Below are 21,277 nucleotides of genomic sequence, written 5' to 3' on the forward strand. Positions count from 1 at the left end.
TTGAATCACTGAAGCCTCATTTACAAATCTCCAACCAATCTTTCAGAATTCAATCAAAAGATAAAATTCATCCAAAAACATTCAAATCATAGAAATAAAAATAGAATCCAAGTACCATTTTTTTTAATTGTTTACTTACGACATGTTTCGGCCATGATGCCGTTATCAAGCATAAATTTATATGGCATCATGGCCGATACATGTCGTAAGTAAACAATTTAAAAAAGGTACTTCGATTTTTATCTCTTATTTCTATTCAAGATTAGCCCTAACCCTAACGGAAAAAGGACATTTGAATTATTTTCACTACTATTGTCCTTGTTTATCAGTGAGGCATTGATTTCATCTATTATTAACCTACTAAATACTGTACTTTGAATTTTTGCTATGCTTATAATGCACTACATAGTCGTATATCACATATCACGTGTAGTGAGTCAGAAGCCGATATTAAGATATGAACAAAATAAAAAATAATTCAGATGATAATAATATGATTTCTAAAATAATCCAAATAATTCTACACCTAATCAATTTCTTCAGTCTATCCTAGAAAGACCACCGATGATTGCATTGAAACTTATTTTACTTGCTTTATTTCACCTTATTATGAAGAAATTCCACAAAATCTCTGTTTATTGTGTAAATAGTCCAAATTTCTCAGTGAATATCAAGATAGAATAGCTCAGAGGTCAGAATCAGCGAAAAAGATTAGGGTTGAAGTGGATAGTTATTAATTGACCGAGCGAAGTGAGGTCTTAGATTCAAGTCGACGGTTTGGCATTTCTCTTAATGTTTAAATGTTTGAATGTTTATATGTTTTTATGTTGCGCATTCACGGCGAAACACGGTAATAGATTTTCATGAAATTTGACAGATATGTTCATTTTTAAATTGCGCGTCGACGTATATACAAGGTTTTTTGGGAATTTTGCATTCCAAGGATCATATAAAAGGAAAAATGAGCCTCCTTCATACGCCAATATTGGAGTGAAAATCAGACTATAGTATTATTCATCATAAATCAGCTTTCTAGTGGACTATAATACTACCCGTTCGAAAAAACATCGAACATCTTGAAAATATATGAGAAAACATAAAAGCAGGTCAATGTAACTCACTGAGCGCGAGGTCTACTGTTCACAGAACTACTAGTTTCATTTGATACATGATATATAAAAGGAAAAATGAGCCTCCTTCATACGCCAATATTGGAGTGAAAATCAGACTATAGAATTATTCATCATAAATCAGCTGTCTAGTGGACTATAATACTACCCGTTCGAAAAAACATCGAACATCTTGAAAATGTATGAGAAAACATAAAAGCAGGTCAATGTAACTCACTGAGCGCGAGGTCTACTGTTCACAGAACTACTAGTTTCATTTGATACATGATATTATTTAATCACTGAATGGACGTGAACATATTCCTTTGCGAATAAATCTACCTCAGCATCAGAGCCATCTGAGATGAAAATGATCAATATTGCACTAGATAGCAAGATATCAATGTAGAAGACAGTAATATATTTGAATAAAATCAACAAAATTACCCTAAAATTCTAGATGCTATAGAATGGGAGCAAGAGAGGTTCAAATAATGAAAAATCTTGAATGAAATTATTTAAAAATAGCAATAACAGTCGAATCGAAGAGTATAAAACAAAGCAAGGACTTGACTCTTTCTTGTCTGCCCATCTAGTTCTTATATGATTGTTTGTTTCCTGGCTTGAAGGCGGCGTATCACCATTTCAACCCTATTGAATTCTTCCACTTTGAGCGACAATGAATGACTTCATGCCTCTTTTCTGTACCGCTTATTATAAAAAACACAATGAGCTTATAACCAGTGTTATTCCTACAAGACTGATTGGTTAAAATATGTTTGTGCAATCATACAGCCTCCAAATTAATCTTTTAACACCTCAAGGTGATCTCTGTATGTGTATATTCAATATTCTGTATATTTTTGCATAACATGATCGGGTACAAAGAATTAAAACAAGTTCTGTTCTTTATTACCATTCACAGTACTGATGCAATTATATTGATTTCAATTCTTCTTACTACTAGACAAAGTCCATTCTAGTCTATTTGAAGTGACAAGAGTCTCATTTCATTTCAATTTTCACCCTTATTGAAGTAGAACCACTGTTATTTTCTGCAGACTAGGCTACAACAATGCTATTGTAACAGTGTTCACTTCTTTTGTAACTTTGAATCTATTGTAACAAAGAGTCTACTTTATTACATGAGTCAATTTTCGGCTCTAAATTTATTGTCTAAATTCAATATTTTCTAAATTTGGATTAGTGGTTTTGTGTTTTGTTTCGGTTTTGTTTATGTTTGGACTTTTTAACATCAAAATGAACTTTATTCCGAAGTCAAAAGTGTAAATTTAAAGTATTGTGCTGACTATAACCTTAGTGTCCGGTTTCCCATTGGGGAACTTTGGACTATATACGGCGAGGTGGAACTACCCTTGGGTCTCCCCACCATTCAAAGCCATACGCTAATAATAATAATAATGTAACAAATTCCCATAGCTCACGTGTTTCCACATTTTCTTGACGTATTCATTCAAAACTTTGCGAGTAGAAATTTCTTCAAATAATAATGTTATTAACATTACTACCATTGATGCATAGCTCTTATAGTTCAACCCAACTGTCCAAGAATTTATTATTATTCATGAAAGTTTTATAGCAATCGACCTTCCGATAAGAAGTCATTATCATAATAGTAATCTCATAGCACATTCCAAAGAGAAGACCGTTTATTGAGAATGAGGATTCAGTACGCTCTGAATTCCCTCTGCAGTTTTCAGGGTTTCAGGAGAAGAAAATCAATTCAGAGAGTAAAAAACTCCCCTAGCGAAATTTCATGCAAATCAATCACTCTGATTTCACACAGAAATAACTACTACCTGTATAGTTTTCTTGAATTCATAGGTTGTTTTGATAAAATGTAATATATAATAGCAGATAAACTAGCAATAAAGGAGTTAGTTGATCACCTTCAATGCATGTCTGATACATTCATTATTCAAATGAGGTAACTCTCCACATTTTCTTGTAGCTTGAAATATATTTATCACAGAACACACATATTAAAGCATAGCCATTCATTCATACGGGACGTTAACTTGAACTGAAGCTGCTAGTCTGGAAGTAAGATGTGATAAAAGAAAGAATCCAATAGAAATTGTAATCAGTTTAGTATAAAAAAAGCTTTCAATTCTTTTTTTCCTACATTGTACAATACAGTTGAACTTTGGCAAAAAATTCAAATACATTACAATTGAATTGAGAATTAACATTCTACAGAAAAATAAATTAAAAATCCCTTCACTATTGCTTTTATTTATTGTATGGGAACAGTGTTTATTACAGATTTTTCCACCGAAAATGGAACTTGTGAGGTAATTTTTCTTCTTAGTAATGATAATCATTAATTGAATGGGGCTATTATTGTTGAATGGGCCCTGCCAGATAATACTGTAATAAGAATACAAACTTCTATGTTTTTCCTTGAATTTATGAATTCCTTTTGAGCCCAAAGTTATTTTTTTCCAGCTTTTCCATAATAATTTGTATTGCGTATTCACGTGTTACCAGAGTATAGTGAAATCCACATACAAAATTGCTTTTTCTGAAATATTTCCTTCAATTTAATACATCCTTTTTTGTTTGGGAATTTCTCAGGCTACCTGAGAAATTTATTATCTAAAATTATTTAGACTTGACCATCGGTGATGAGGAAGACAATAATGACAGATGAGGTGAAATTGCATTTTTAGGTGATTTCCAAGCATCTTATAACCGACATATCCACTAAGCTAAGCTAAAGGAATAAAATAAGAAAGGAGATTCAAGGGGAATTCTGGTTGGTTGAATAAACTTGGTCCAAAAAATATTCTCAAACAGTAACATTTGAAAACCGGTAATTTATTCGAGGGATAAAATACTCTCGTTGTTATCGTTTGTCTATTCAGGATGCACAGTCAGTAATGTTTCCTCAGCTACATGCACATTTTTTTCAAAATTATAGCTGGATCTTGATTTTTTTTATTTAAACGAGCATGCTAAAATTGGTTTATTTTCAATTATGTCAGTTATATATGGTCAGATTATTTATTGATGTGGTGTATTTAGTTCTGACCTGATGTAAACAATAAAACATGATTCCACTTGGATACTCAGTCATTTATGTTTCGTGTAATTCTCGTTGTTATCATCAGTCTATTGAGAATGCTCAGTCATCAATTTTTTGTCAAATACATACAAATTTTCCAAAAATAACAGTTGGCTCAAACCAGCTAAATCTCAACTAAACTCAGTCTCTCAATGAGAAGAGAATGGGGATTCTGAGGCGGAATATTATATTTCTTGACTGAAAGGAATCTGGGATGACCGGAGAAAAGAAACTAAAAATAGACAAAGTTGGAAGCCGAGATACTGCTAGCAGATCCACACAGTTACTCAACACTCTGTGCTTCAAAAACACACCAACAAGATATTATTAGTCAGCCAAGACTCATCACGATAGTACAGTATACTCCTTCGTTATGTGATCATGGTGATCTGAGCCCTTATTAGAAAAACCTGGAGCTAATCTAAGAGAAAAATTTATTGAAATTTGTGTACCTGCCGGATTAAAAGTTGTATGTAATCTATATATTGCTTTGAGATATAAATAATGTATACAAGTATTATAAAATTTATATGTATGTTTTTATAAGATTAAAGTCATATACTAGCATATTTTGATTAATGGTAGAACAGAATACAAGAGAATGACTGCCTTTACTTTTCCTAGAGAGCGAAGTTAGGGTGCAGTCGGCCCTCTCACACCCTCAAATAATAAATATACATTATATCAAAAATACAGTAGAACTCTCATATCCGACCTCAGGATATCCGACCATGTGCCCAGTGTTTGTTTAAACAGAACAGTAGGTCTAATTATCGATGTTTTCGTTCATTAAATTACATTAAAATGAAAACATTTTAATTAATTTTATGAAGAAAAATGTTCATTTTTATTAGAAGACTATGAAACAAATTGTATTGAATACAGTAATTGCGATTAAACAGCTCTGTGTATTTAGTGTGTGGGAACTTATAATTTTGTGCAGTATACTGCTGTTTTCGACCCGTTTTTTATTGCTCCTCGGTATATCTGATCCATTGACCGTTCCGACCACGGCCCGGTCCCATGATGGTCGAATATCGTGATTATATATTGTACATGTATCAAAATGCTCCTGTGCTTTACGTGCAGTAAGATACAGGATGAAATATATTTATGGGCTGCAGGAAAGTTATTCTTTCAGAATACTTTCGGGCCTGCTTCATAAAATGTTTTGTCTAATAATTGTATTTCACTTTTTGAAACGCATTATTCACAAGTGTAGGATTGCGGGAGATCATGCTTTCTAGAAGTTCACTCATTAACGAAGTTAATTAATGAACTACATTAATAAAGTTTACTGACTCAGTTTACGCAAGACTTAATAAATATAATAGTATGGCTTTCATTGGTGGGGTTCCTTGGGGTGTTCACCCTTGCCTGACATATTTAAGCATTTTCTTTACACTTTGGATGAGTGATTATTATCGATAGAGAGGTAAGTGATGAAAATGTAAATAAGCGATAATGCTAGCGTAACAAGAGTCTTATCATACTTCTACGACGTGGGAAGAGAACACATGATTTAGTCTTCTGAATGATCGAATCTGCCTCCGCCACCATGTCAGAAAGTTGTATCACAAAAATTTCAGAATAAATTTATACACGGACAAAGTTAGTGAGTGAAGAGTTCCAACATACCACGTGCCAAAAATTCCTTCAAATGTGGAATTCGGATCTTGATTCGAAAAATATTGGTCACAAAGAGGAATTTTATCGAAAAGAACTGTCTCGTCGAGATTTGTTTGCGAGAGTAGGAGAGAGACAAAAAGAGAGAGAGATTAAAATAAGATAGAGATAGTTGAGTGAGGGAGAAAGAATGCTTCGGTTGCAGAGTTTATGTGAAAAAGAGAGGGATGTTTAAACTTCAGTAGTTTGGTTAAACAACTGAATAAACAAGGAATGGAACAAGATGGGATGACCGCTTCCACAGCCTTACCCATCAGTTCCTCTCACTTTATTCCCTAGCCTTTCTCATCATTACTTCTCACTTTATTCTAACCGAAGCCGTTTGAAGAGGACCTTAATATTTTTTTTATTTCCAATACTCTACTTAGTCGAGTTTGACTGTTTCCAGCAACATTATAGATACAGAGCTATGCCGGTTCATATGCCTTACGATGCCTTACTTGCTCATGAATGATTTAAGAATGCCTTACATTACTAACGTCATTTCATTAGCTGCATGTTTTGCCTGAGTATTAATAAAAAAAACAAACAAATTCTATTGACGTAATCGATATTGGACGTGATTGATCTGATCAAGTTATATGACATGTATTTAAATAATAATATTATCATGTACAAGCACATATTTCAATCACTTTATAGAACTGTATTGAATGCTCGTATAGACCATACAGTGATACAATAATTATGATATCAAGGAATTCAATGAGCATTTAATGTTTGAATTGAACATTTGAAATTCAATACAAGAATAAGGTATAGGAAGAACCTATGAATGAATAACAATGAAGAATGTACAGGACAATCAAATGAATAATATCAAAACTTTATTCAGTTTTTTTGTAATACTATAAATATAAGATTCTGAATAATGGATATGAAGATAATGGATTTGAGGATTATTCAAGGAAAATGGTATGTGAGTATTTCAAGGAGGAGGAGCCTCCTCCCCCTCCTCCTGGGAGTAAATAATGGCTGAGTTTCAGCAATAATAAGAATAAAGAAATCATCAGTGATAATAAAGGAAGTGATAAATAATCACTTATCAGTATAATAATATAATCACTATAATAAACTTATCACTATAATAATTTATTATCAGTGATAAATAATCATCAGAATAAAGGAATAGTGATAATTGATAATAACTTATCGTGTTTCAAAAATGTTGATTGATTTTGTGTCACTCCTACTTAAATATAAATCTTGTTATCTATTTTAATCAACGAGCAATGATGTTTGAGTGCTAGTTTTACTCCCCATGGGATCTAACTGGAAATTCTGACAATTAATTTTGTTCTAAAGCAGCGTTCAGCTGACTGAGGCTGACTGAATCATTTAGGTTCAAACAGAGATAGATCAGCTGTTGGTTTGCTTGAATGAAACACTGTATATGAAATGCGATCATGTCTACAGGTGATCGTGGATTGGCGTTTAAGATGGTGCAAACGGCCCTAAGCTTGCAAATTGGCTGAGATATGATATCCATAGATGTTACACCATACTGAACTTTTCGATGATAAATTTCAACCAATTTGAATGAGTTTGAATTAATAAAGATTATTTAATAATATCTCAACTAATATGATAACCTATCATAATAATCGTCATAGAGGTAGATCGCAACTTGCGACATCAAAAAATGCTGTGGGCAGTGGGCACCCCTGGGTAGATGATAATATTTGTCAAATTTCTCTGAGGCCTTCATCAGTTATTGAAGTGAATGTATCATCCAATCGTCAAAACACATAAACACTACCTGTAGTTTGGAGCTCGATTTATTGAGTTCTGCATACTGTATAGGCCTACTTCTGTATTCTGAGATAATGTATCGAGTTCCGAAGAAACTGAATTCAGAGAATTAAGTGAATTCCCCAAATTAATAATGCTGTTAGTAATTTTAGGATCATAAAATGTTTTCATGTAGGCTAAATCTTATTCTTTGGTAGAGCATTTACATCCTTACATGATAATCAAATTGGTTAGGAATAAGTTTCCTACATACACATTACAAAAAGTGATGAGGGGGGGGGGAATATCTCAAGTTATCACTCAGAATGAATCATTCTCCACAAATTCTACTCCATGAGATATCTTACTGATAACGTGATAACGATAGTATTATTGTTATCCTATAACATTTGAGAACTAAATCCGAACTATATCGGATATTGTTATATTGAAAACAAGTGTTTTCAGTTGGTGAACTCCATGATAAGTAAATAAATTCAAATAGTCTTCTCATGGAAATGTGTGGAGATCTACCAGGAGTAATAATTATTCAAGTTTACATGATGCGTAACCTAGAGGAATAGGAGAATCTTGTTTTAGAATACATATATTCGAATAAAGTTATTTTGATAGAGCACTCACCCGTCCTTCTGTTCAGCTGCTCTATCGCGTTGTCGTCGATTTTTGAACCAGTTTGAGACCTGGGTGGTGGTGAGACCAGTAGCCTCAGCCAGCTCCCGTTTCTCCCTAGGGCTAGGATAAGGGTTGTGACTATACCAGTCTCTCAACACTGATCTAGACTTCTCCTTGAAACAGTAGCTGGTCTCCTCGCCATCCCAGATGGTCCGCGGCAGAGGAAACTTCCGTCGCACTCTGTACTTGCCGACAGCGCCCAGGGGCCGACCCCGCAGTTTCTCAGCTTCCACGTAGTGCGCCTTCAGCCACAACGCTTGCAGTTTGGGGTGGTTGTGAGGGGAGAACTGGTGACTCTCCAGGATCCTGTAGAGGTCTTTGAAGTTGCCTCGATGGAAAGCGACCATCGCCTTAGCCTTCAGCACGCTCTCGTTCTTGTGTAGTTTTTCACAGGCAGGCAGAGACCACAAGAATCGTCCGAGTCTCTCGATGTTTCCTGATTGTTGGAGCACCTCACACACGCAGGCCACTTGCTCCTGAGTAAAGCCGAAACTGGGTAATAGGGGTGACATGCTGGTGCCCGGACTGGGGCTCTGATAGTGGTGCATTGTAGGCCTACACACTCCGGCCGTGCGGCGCGGTTCACTTCACTACACTGACTGACGATTCCTCGCCTACCAGCTCACTACACCCCTCCCTCCTCACACGGGGGGCGGGGCCACTTGTGCACTGCTCACCGCTCATTGGCCCTCTGCCTCGCTGCACCCCTCCCCTGCAACAACATTTATTACCAAACAATAACTCGTTTAATTAATTTCCTACCCTTCTCTTACAGAAGCAGTACATCGTCGGTCGGGTAAGCGTCGTAAAAACTAACAGACCCTCTCGCGAGGTGGAACTGCCTCCACAACACAAACAAAAACAATCGTGACTGCCAGCAATTGATTTGTAACAAACTGGCGGAAAGTTACATTTTTTCATCCAGGATACTATTGAAGAGAGATTCTTTACAAAATATTACTTTTCAACTCTGTAAAGTAAAATTACCTAGGACTACATACCCAAATACAGTAGTAACATTCATGGAGGAGAAAGTTTGTCTGTTAAAATTGATTTGATCAATCCATATAAACCTATTTATTCATTCAAATTTATACATATGTTCTCATATTACGAATAAATGATATATATTGCTCTCTTCATATTAATCCCAATGATTAAAATAAATAGATTAAAGTTATCAAGTTCTTATTTTGCAACATAAGATTATATTCACTCTTAATGATGGGAGTTCTTTTATAATCGATATTATATTCAGGAGTGAGTTGTTTTCGACGTGGCAACAATCAGTCTATCAACCAACAAAACTGAGTTATTTTCGTATTGGAAGTATTGTCATTTATCCATATTTTCCAATCTCGCTGTCTCAGATTTTCAAGTTTAAACTCTTAATCATGTGATATCGTAGCAGTTTGACATTAGAGATCTCAGTATTGAGATAATACATATTGTATATTCCTTTTAAATGCTTGGAATGGCAAATCAAAATGAACGCCTCAAAAGCAGTAGTCCATCTATATGGTTAGCTTGGTTTTAGACTAGTCTCTGAGTTATTGCTGAAGTCAATAATTAATTGAAAATAATAGACATAATTTTCCAATGACTTGATTCTGAGGAAAACTCTGCAATCATAATCGGAATGGAAATTCTACAACTGTAAACAGAAATTTATATGAATTCGTTTATCTTCACGACATATAGCGGAGCAATTATTACATATTTTAAAGATAATCCAACTTTATTCAACCATCCAGATTGAATAAATGCAATGAACATGATATACAGGGGAAAAGTTTAACAATCAAACTTATAGATATAAATTGATAACTTCTCTATTCCTTTTTTGCTGCTAATACATATTATGATAGAAATCTAATTGGCCGTGTCATGTGCACTGTCAGGTCTGATTGAAGGATGAGGTTATGCAACATGCATTACTTGTCATTGTTTTATGCCTATTGGAAACCTATTGAATGCCAATTTACAACGAATCCAACAGTATAAACCGTATAAACCATTTAACTCTCATCAATCATTACGGTATTCCATATAAACCAGTATAAACCGTATAAACCGTTTAACTCTCATCAATCATTATTCCATATATCTACTCAATATTACATTTTGTATACATAAGTTTACTACTGAATATTGAATTGTGATACGTAGGCCTATTAATTGCAGCTATGATAAGTTGGGTATTATAGGAATAATGATTAAAAAGAGAGTAATAGAGATAGAGTAATATAATAGTGTGAGATAGTAGAAGAGCGATTTTCAAACAAATGTCAATAGTCTTTATCATTTGATTCAAGCTATTTTTCTGTCATAGCAATGTAGAGTGGAGACGTTATGAAACTTGATAGATCAAGCTAGAAAAATTATGTTATTATGCAAAAAAACATTCATACCAGAGATTTCCCTGGAGTCTTTCTATATAGATCGATCATATGCTGGTTTATAGATCGATAATAATATTTACGATCCACAATAATAATGCTCAGCAATATTGGATCTACTTGAAAAAAAGTAAATTTTTCATAGAAATCTCAAGACAACTATGTCAAGAGCAGTAAGTCACATGCAGAGTTTCACATGAAAATGATGGTGAGTGCATTTTGAAATAGGCATCAACCGGAACAAATTTCATGGAATTCATAACTTACCAGTTACATTTATTTATCAAGAATGCTCGAGCAAGATTTCCATCGGTTGATGGGTTATTAAATTAAGTATAGTGTACACTGTAAATTAAGTATATACTCTACACAAATTGACAAAAAATAGCTTGAATCAAATGGTAAAGACTATTGTCTTCAAGTTATAATTTATTACTAAAATTAGTATCACTATGTTATTGAATGATATGAATGAGTGCTTTGTTCAAACAATGAATGAAACCTTGACAGAGAACCCAAGTGAATCTTCTTGAATTGAGACAGAAAATAAGGGATTCATTATTGGATGAGAAAATCTCTAGTACTCCATACTCCATCATGACATAGTGGGAGTAGTCTAGATGGAATAACAGAGCAATTTCAATGTCTGTCACGATTTCCTATTATTGCTTGATTATAAAATTCGGATCAATTCTGGAAATAGAGAGAAGACAATGAATCAGAGAGCTCCAATTCGGAGATATGAATCATGCCCATGATTGAAAAGCTGAATGAAGCATGAGTTATTACAATTCATTCAAAGATCTTCTCCAATAAAATATGAATGAGAGAATAGACGGGATTTGAAGAGTGGTCATGATTCCGTGATGTTGAATGAGTTATATTCTCTATCAAATCGTTGATCCATAAAGATAGACCATTGATGAACATACAATGCTACTTTCTACAGTGGTATAATGCATTTCTCACAACTTTCCGCTGCCATACTATTGAAAAAAATATTGTATCATCCAAATGTGTGCCCAGTAATACATTTTTCAGTTGATCTATTTTGTTCTATATATTTATCCATTTTCTTATTATTATTTTATTCATCTATATTGATACTGTTATCAATTATTTATAAATATCAGTTTCATAACCACTGAATAATCAAGCTTTAACGTATCATTGGTGAGAAATAGTTTGGAGATAGTATCATTGATTAAATAATTTTATCGTTGTATCATTCAATCGTGTACCTAGTAATTCATTTTCCAGTTGATCTATTTTGTTATATATCTATTTCGTTCCAGATACGTGGATATATTTAAAATAAAAGTGTGATACGTGGGATTAGAAGATTACTGATGAATTTGTTTGCCCATCCAATTAATAATTATCCAGTAAATATAAATAGCCTAGCATAATCAATGAAATGAAACCAATAATTAAGTTCAATTAATGTAGGTAACGGAGTCAATACTAGAAATAATTCAACAGTTCCTTTGTGATAACTCGGTCGTTATTAGTTACTGAAAAGAACAATAAGGTATTTTATATGAAATAAATGAAATTCATAACGAGATAATTTCCAAATAAACAAGCGTGAATGTCACTGGCAGTAACGATTTTATTGATTTAATCGATTTAGTTGAGTTTCACAGTTATTGAATAATCAAAATCTTAAGGTCACGGTTGTTGTGACGAACTTCTCCAATGATTCATTGCCAGCCTTGGAGAATCATGCTATTTGTACTCAAATTTGTATCCTCATTATCGTTTTTCTCATTTCTCTCCATTTTAACTACTATGAAAAGGATGAGGTTGGATGAAAAGAAATTCCAAATTCAATTCCAAATAAAATTCGTGATATTTTCAGACAATATTCCAGTTTTTTTATATGGATGAATATCACTATATCACTCCAAAAACATTATCTGCAAGAAAGAAACTCGTTGAAGAAGCGTGGATCTGCTCATCAAAAATCTAAATTCGGGGGAGAAATAGTTTTGGATTAGTTCTGTTGTTTCTCTCCCAATCATTGTTCTGATATTGTGCATGTGTAAATGATATAAATAGATAAATATTGAACCGTGAGAGTTTATAATTTTTAAGCTCAGTTCCAATCCCATATCTCAAGTCGGACTTTCTTTAAATACCTTATTGACATAATATGCTATCTATATGTCATTACAGTTATTATTATCTTGTACCTTATTATTAGTGTACCTTCTTATGTACCTTAGTTTCATCTTCCACTATGATTCGAATCCAATCAATAATCTCGATTCCAGGATGAGAATCCAATTGATAACATCTTGATATGTGGGAGGGGATGCTTCGGTAGTTCATCATTTTTGGGGTTCAGTATCGATTTTGTTTGTTAGGGTAGTTGTGAGACGAATTATTGTTATCAAGAGCCTAATCTATCATCAATCAATCAATTAGAGCTGACCGTCAAACACCCACAGTAACCGCCTCCTTTGGCCAATCATCATCATAATCATTATCATCACAACTCCTCCTGACATGGAGGGGAAGATTTCTGAGACAAAATGCTATTAAGCGAATGCAATTGCCCTCCCCAGCATTACTTATTCGTCAGAGCATAACAGGTCTCGCCTGCCGTTGTTATGAATGCTATTTCCGTTCTGAGTCGATGTAGACAGGAAGTCACTCGGGACTCACTTTAAACTACTTTATTTCACACCAAGGGGGAGGTGACAAAGGGGTTGATGGTTGATAATCGGTGGGACGTTGCGAAATGATATTGGGATTCAAGAATTGCTCTCATCTATCTATGATTGAGATCTGCGAAATAGGGAAATTGATACTGTATTTGACTTTGATTCTAGACTAATTAAATGTATTAAAAACAAAACTAATAAAAACAGACAAGAGAGAAAAGTGCAAAATTTGTACAGTCGCTTTAAGAAGTATCATACATCTTAAGAATTCTGTTTGCAGCTCATATGAACTTGTTAGCTTCCATAATTATTATTTAACGAAAATCCTAAATAAATGCTGCAAATCACTCCGAAGACTTCTGCTACTGCAGACATTGACAACAGGGTTAACAGCTAGATGGAAATTCGATGAGAACTACTATCCAAAAATCAGTTGCCAGCCCGGGAATCGAACCCGGTACCTCCCAATTGCTAGTTAACCCTGTTGTCAATGTCTGCAGTAACAGAAGTCTTCGGGGTGATTTGCAGCATTTATTTAAGATTTCGTTAAATAATTATATATTAATTAGCATTTGAATAAATGCATTCTCTATTTAATTCCATCTGTTGTTAGCTTCTCATGTTTACCTATATTATACCATGAGGAAAATATAGCATGAGAAGATATCTCATGGTTTAGGGAGTTTATGTTCCAAGTTTCACTGTTAACCCAAGCCGATAGTCCTAGCAGTTTTTTCATGAAGTTATGTGACGCTGGTAGTCTCTCGTAGGCTACTGTACCGTTCTCACACTCTCGCCCGGCCAAAACACTAATAATAGACAGTAGTCGACAGAAATCAGCTTGTGTTAACAAAAAAACGGATGAAATTTGAAAAATCTATAACAAGGATATCTTTCTATGTAATCTATTCTTGATGATTATAGGACAATAGGAGATTGTTTGAAACACCCAAACAACCGTAAACATGGATGTAATTATTGTTCGGTATTATTTTTGAATTCTTCAAGCCATTCTTATTTTTGTGTTCAACTATTACTAACTTGGTTCAACAATCTTGAATCAAGTATAACAATAATTGATCTATCTGTAATCTAGAGGTGTGTACAAACTTATCCGCCACGAACACGCGCTTTTCATTTTAACATACCATCAGCTGATGCTTTGCTTATTAAATCTCTATCTTATTGTTCCTATACTAATACAGAATTACAGATATAATAAATATAGCAAAAGGGAAATTCGCGTGTTCGTGGCGCGTAAGGATGTACGCACCAATAGACATGAAAGCCGACTGAATCAACATTGATAGAAGAGTCGGAATTGGAATGTTGATGACTTTCATTTCAATCCAAGTTCAATAGAAAATTTTTCAAAATAAACAAAATTAAAATCCGAGTTAAAACATAGACCTCACTTCGTTCGGTCAATGATTAAAAAGTAACGAATTATTGTATTTCATAATTTTCACCATTTGAGTCAGATTTCTAAAAGCTTTGTACAGACTTGAGCGCCATAAACACTCTTCTTCAGCTAGTTATATTCTTGTATTTGTACGGAAACAGTGGTTACAGATATAATAAGCGTAGCTTATTGAATGCGCGTGGTCGTGGCGTTTAAGTCTGTACGCACCTTCATATAGAACCTTGAAATTTTAATGAAAATTAACTTAACATCTTTCAGTCTCAAAATTAATTAACTCTTCAGTTCATCAAGATTACATCTTGAAGCCTCAAAACTGATCAACTCTTCAGTTAACCTCAAATTCAGTTCGAAACTCTCATCTTGACAGCTTTCACGAAGTACGTCATCCTTCACCCTCACCCTTCGCATCCTTCACTCCATCTCCCTCTCATGATCAGGATTCGACAGTCTCACTTCCTTGCTTATTTCTCCTTCCTTGATCTGTGGATCGTGCGTTTTTTATTATGTGAACAATACTACTTGTATCTCAGGATGAGGATTTCTGATCAGATGATAGTTTGTGAAATTGAGCAATATCGTGACTATGATTACTGCTTATGATTCTCATAGTGAGTTGCATGTAGTCAGTGTGCGGGGATCATGATGAATGAAAATGGCGGATGTATTTGACTGAGTCTTTCGCCTCCATTGTCACGATGTTCAAGTGAAATCTAGAGAAATAGAAAAAGTAGAAATGATATTATTGCTGGTGCGATCATAGGCTAGTGAGTGGGTGGTAGGCGTGACTATTGGTTGTTGTTTTGATCTGAGTGGGTAGTGGAGAGATCGTACTTCGATCTAAAGTTCAACTCAATCGTGGGTCGATGTCATCCTGACTATCTAGAAGCTGGTTAGTTCGAGGGAAGGCTCACAGAAGCCATTTTTCTCAGGGAATTGTTTTTTTAGACAAATTAATAATTTCTACTTTATGTTGCAGCTAGCAACCGAATTTATGTCAATCAAAATTGGAAAATTTATGTTTCTCAATACCTTTTCAACTACTTTCAAATTTAATATGAGTTTTTGGTGCGGAAGAGCTTTTCGGATAAGCGGATGTTCCCACATGAGCTTCTAGCTTGTGGGTAATGGAGAGTATGCATGGGTGATTTGATGAGATGATCTCAGATGGATTGAAAGTTGTTCTTGAAATCTTTTGTCGTTCATTGTGACTTTTTCCTGGGGAGTAGAAACCCCTTAGATCTTGTTGAATCAACTTATGATTAAATGTGATCGAAATAGTATTTCATCAATCATCTTATTGATTGAGTGGATCAATTTTATTCTCATAACTACTGATAGACTAGCAAGCAGATTAAAACAAGCAAACTAAAAAAACTGATCCTCTGAACGTCTTGAGAAATCATTTTTCATGAATTTTTGTGAGAATGAAGAGCTCTCTGATTTTCATCTATGATTCTTAGACAAGGACATCGGTTTTTGGACAGACCAAAGATTAATCCGCGATATTGCATTTTATTAGCAGCATTTCGATAATTTCTGTGAAATGGATAGCACAACATGCTTCTAAATTCAATTTCTCACTTATATTCAAGAGAGTTAGGTAGGTGGTATCTTACTATTCATTGTGATGATTACACACTCAACTCAAGCCGAATATCTCAATGTTTTTCAGCAACCGTCTTTTCAATCTCCCGCATCATCACCAGTTCCATCACCCACGCATAAGAATGGAGCTCATTTGGGCAGCATCATCCTCAGCAAAATAAATATGTCGTAGGCCAAGAAATGGTGTTAAGATATAGACGCTATTTGATATTTGTTATTGTACTCTTCGATATGTAATTTCCATCTCTATATCAAGCTCTTTTCTGAAGCTGAAGATCATAGAGATAAGTAAGTACCTAGTAGGCCTAAGATTTGTGTTAGTGTACAATCAATCGCTATTTGTATCTCAAATAAATAATAAATGAATATTTGTTATTTGTTATTGTTGAATTATTTTCAAATCTGAAATTTGCATCTTTATATCAAGCTCTCTAAAGATCACGTAGCTCATTTTTCGTATGAAATCCTGGAATATTCAGGGTTTTATTTTTCAACTGAAGAAACAATGTAGTTATCTCAACAGCCGTCGATTGGCGAGGAAGAAACCCAAACAATCCAACAATAAATTGGTGTGTGGTGATGACAAACACAGCTTCGCCCATTGAATTGTCCACATCTTGATAAAGTGGACCGAGCCGGTTGTCGTTATTGCTATGGTCAGCCACTAATGGTGGTTTTGTCATCAAAATGGTCGACTATTTATGTGAGTCGAGTCCTTTTGGAGAGGTTGCGGATGAGCGATCTCGGCGAGGGGCAGCTGGCCCTGGCGAACTGGCAGTCAGTTATCTTCGTCGATTGCTCATCTCAAATCGGAAAAGATTCCCCTACTAGCTTCCCAACAACAACAGCCTGAATTATGTTTGGCTTTGTAGTTTTTGAAAAGAGAGCGATTTCACAGTTAATCACAAAACCATGAGCCCTCGCTCATCTCCCAGCCCTGTTCCGCTTTTCTGCCATTTCGCTAACAAGACTATTGTGCGGCATTGATGTCTTCTTCCTCTACAATTCTCACGCCCTTATTATTCTACCGCACCGCTCTACATTCATTCCCATGTTTTCTGTCATAATCGGCTCCAGAATTCGTTTTTATCCAGTTAACTTCATCAGTTTATACCTAGGGTTGACAGATACTTTATCAATGATGATACTGTATTGTAGTGGTTATACACAGTTTTCTACAAAACCTTGTAACAATTGAAGGGAGAGTGAATCTTCAAGTACGAGTTAGGTTCAAATTTTGTGCATTTTAGGACCAAATACTAGTAAATCGTCTGCATTAGAGTGTTGGTGTTAGTTTAATTGTTGAATTCTTGGTTGATTGGTATACATAGAGACAATTTTTTTTAATTTAATGTGAAGAATGCGTTCATATAGCACAGCAACATAAATCAATAATCACATCCAAAATAAACATTGGATACATTGATTTGATCATTTTTCAAGGGTGAATGAATGACTAGAAGTAGCACTGAAGCTGGGCTTACACTAAACTTATTAACAAAATGTTAATAACTTTATCCTTATAGATTCTATTAGATTGAACGGAACTTGACAAACACATATGTTCATCATGTGTATGATAAGTTATGTACAATCTAGTAGAATCTATAAAGATTAAGTTATTAACATTTTGTTAATAACTTTGGTGTAAACGCAGCTTGAGTTGTAGGCCTATCTACAGATCACCTAATATAGTAGAAAGCTCTATTGTTGGTAGTATTGTTGCTGAGAGAGGTCTGGTAGATCTAAAATCATGGTTTCATTAATATCAATTGTGGATTGATTTGTTTAAACCCATGAATCTAGTTCTTAATCAGGACCAAAGAATCGAGAAAAAATATCATGATCTATAAAAAATGTATCATTTTTTTCTTTCTAGAAATGTTGTTGGTTGAGCATGGGTTTTTTCCAATGAATTGATTAATAGAATAGAATAACTGCCTTTATTTTTGACCTAGGAGGGCGAGTAATTAACTGATTAATGAGACCTAGATTAATGAGAGTATGCTGAGAGAAAACTACTGAAAATAGAGAGAGAGGAAAAGAAGAAGAGAACGAGAGGAAAACAGATAGAGAATGAATAGAAAGCAGGAGAAGAATGAATCCAGGTGGAGTACAACCATACAGAAGCCAGCAGACAATATTGGCCTTCTTCTCTGAACAGCTTCAACAGCTGACAGTGATCACTCCCTTTTCTGATGTCTAGTTCCTTATCTCACCAAATGTATAGAGGCTACTTTGCACCCTTTTCAAGTCTGTTATGGTTTGAAACATCCGATCTTTATTAGAGATACACTATAGAATAACCAGACTATAACGCACGGAACGTTTCCTATGAATTGATTCATGAGTATCCTATATGCTGAAGGTAACATTTTGAAAATGGAAATAGAATGATCCCAATATTGAATGAAAAAGACTGAGAAATTGTCAAAAAACCACAGAAAAAAAAACTCCAATATGTCACACCTTCAAGCTGGATTTGCACACAACAGTGACAATGAACGGTAAAAATAAAATTCACACGGTTTCTAATTGAACTTTTCCCACTCAAACCGAGTGAGTATGAAAAATACCATTAGAACCTATAGGAATTGGATTTTCATCGTTCACTGTCACAGTTGTGTGCGAAACCAGCTTTAGGAAGTATTGGATGATGAATGTAAGCACAATGTATTTGGAATCTTATCATATAGTTTATAAAAGATGATTCCCAGAGCAGTCATGTCGTATAACCCGGTTGGAAGGAGAAGTGTGGGCAGACCTCTAAGATGGTATAAAGCACCTGGATGGACTATACACTATTCTTGGGCAGACCTCGCAAAAGATGGATGTGATGGTGAGTTTGAAGTCAGAACAGGCAAATTGCCTAATCCTTGTAGGAAGACGACGACGACGAATTTATAAGAAGTGCGATCGTATCACTTTCATATCATAATATCCCCTACTCTGATAGTACTGATCTGTCTGGACTCATGAATAATTTACATATAAACTTGATAGAAATGCATCAAAATCAAATTAATATGATTCGAGGTAAATTTTCTTAAGCCATCTTCACTCATAAATATTCGTGATATTAGCAATATTATTTATCCACAAACGAGATTCAAAATATTCTCATTGCCTTTGAAAAGCACAAGGATAGAAAGCTATCGCGAAATTCTTGCTAGTGAGGTTCATGATTTGAAATTAAGATTCACGCAAATAAATGATAGATTTTCAACTATTGAATCTTAATTGTTCTCTTATATAAGCTACTTTATTATCAAATCGTATGCTTTCCATTAGCTTGTCTATCATTACTACTGTAATTATCACTGCATTATCAAGTTTTGTTTTCTTGGGTGAATTTGAATATATTATTCTCCTGAAATCAAAGTATTTCAATTAGGATGAATTATGACAGTTGATGTTTTGAAACTCAATTGTATGCTCAGTCCAATTCAACCGTTCAATTCTGGAAATTCATACGTCTCTTATCTTCAGCTTAAATTCCACTACACGACTAAGTATTTTAATATTCACAAGCTCACTAGCAAATCTTTTTCATAATTATAACGGGAATTACTAGCAGGCCTACCACTCTTTATACTTTTTTACATACCGTACTAGCTTCGACCACTCTAAAAATTGAGTGCTAGAAGCAAGTGGTGCTCATTTAGAAGAGTATGGAAAGGATACTAATAACTTGAAAAATTGATAATTGAAAAATTTTAGTTATAATAATGTGATATATTTCTTGTATGTTTAGTTTTGAAGCATCTAAATTTTAAAATCTACTTTGTGAAAATACATGAGGACTGAAAATTTTGTAAATTGAAGAACTAGAAGACTCAACCTATTTTGGATTATGTGTTATCTGAATTTGGGAGAGGAATAGCACAAGGTTACCTTATACTTTGTGGAGAATTGGAAATACATGAGGACTGTACATTTTGTGAATTGAAGAATGACTCAACCTATTTAGGACTATGTGTTATCTAGATTTGGGAGAGAAATAGCACAAGGTCACCTTATTTATCCTCTCCCTATCATTTTGATAATTGTACTTATTGTATAAATGGATAAATTCAAGTAGCCCTATTAAAATATTCCATAGCTCCTCAGCTTTGGCGTCAAACCTACCTGGCCAACTTAACCATTCACAAGCTTACTTGAATGAAGAGCAGAATCATTTGCGTCGAGTCTCATGAGGAAGATTGAGTTACAGCGAGCAGGGGATTAGAGCGAGGTGGGGTGAGGTGCGGTGTAGTGAAGTCACCACACTACGACACAGTTCCCCTGTCACCTGAGACGGACGACGGTGGATGGTCGACGGACGCGGGAGGAGTTGCGGTGCGGAGGACGGACGAAGGGTCCGGCTGCCCTGGAGAAGCAGGCTACTTGCAGGATTTCCTCAGCCTAGGAGCTGGGAGTCGACCGTGAGAGAGAGCATGCACCGGGTATCAAGTGACTGACAAGGAAGTGCGCGTGGCCAGGCAACCCCCCCTCCCCTCACCCACAACAGGGGGAGGCCATTGATCTTACCAGCAAAGCTGTGGAGCTTACACGACGACATAATTTCATCATGAATAGTGATGAATTGAATTGTTCACAACAATATCGTCCTCCATTCAGGTTTCTGCACTACCAACAATGTCCCGTCATCAACCGGCTAGTTTTAACACAACATTATTAGTAATCGAATACCTGTTGTTTACACTTGTATATCATTACACTTGAATGTTGAAGCATTTGATTGTGATTAGTGTGGAGAAGTTCCTCACCCAAACTCCAAGGCCGACAATGTGTAACCTGACAGAGTGAAATACCATTCAATTTCAATTGCATTGTGTCTGTTCCAGTATTGCTACAAAATTCGACATAACTCA

At 34.9% G+C, this 21,277-nt stretch overlaps 1 protein-coding gene across 1 annotated transcript in view; it reads right to left on the bottom strand.

The window, feature by feature from the left end:
- LOC111054376 (homeobox protein six1-like) overlaps positions 1-8,908 on the bottom strand; it is a 71,836-nt gene extending 62,928 nt beyond the window's left edge. The window contains exon 1 of the mRNA XM_039426291.1: positions 8,257-8,908. Coding sequence (XP_039282225.1) covers positions 8,257-8,855 — 599 coding nt within the window. The 5' untranslated portion in view covers positions 8,856-8,908. The remainder of the gene's footprint in view (positions 1-8,256) is intronic.
- Between the last annotated feature and the right edge of the window lie 12,369 nt (positions 8,909-21,277).

Source organism: Nilaparvata lugens, chromosome 4 (assembly GCF_014356525.2).
Source record: "Nilaparvata lugens isolate BPH chromosome 4, ASM1435652v1, whole genome shotgun sequence".
Taxonomy (NCBI): domain Eukaryota; kingdom Metazoa; phylum Arthropoda; class Insecta; order Hemiptera; family Delphacidae; genus Nilaparvata; species Nilaparvata lugens.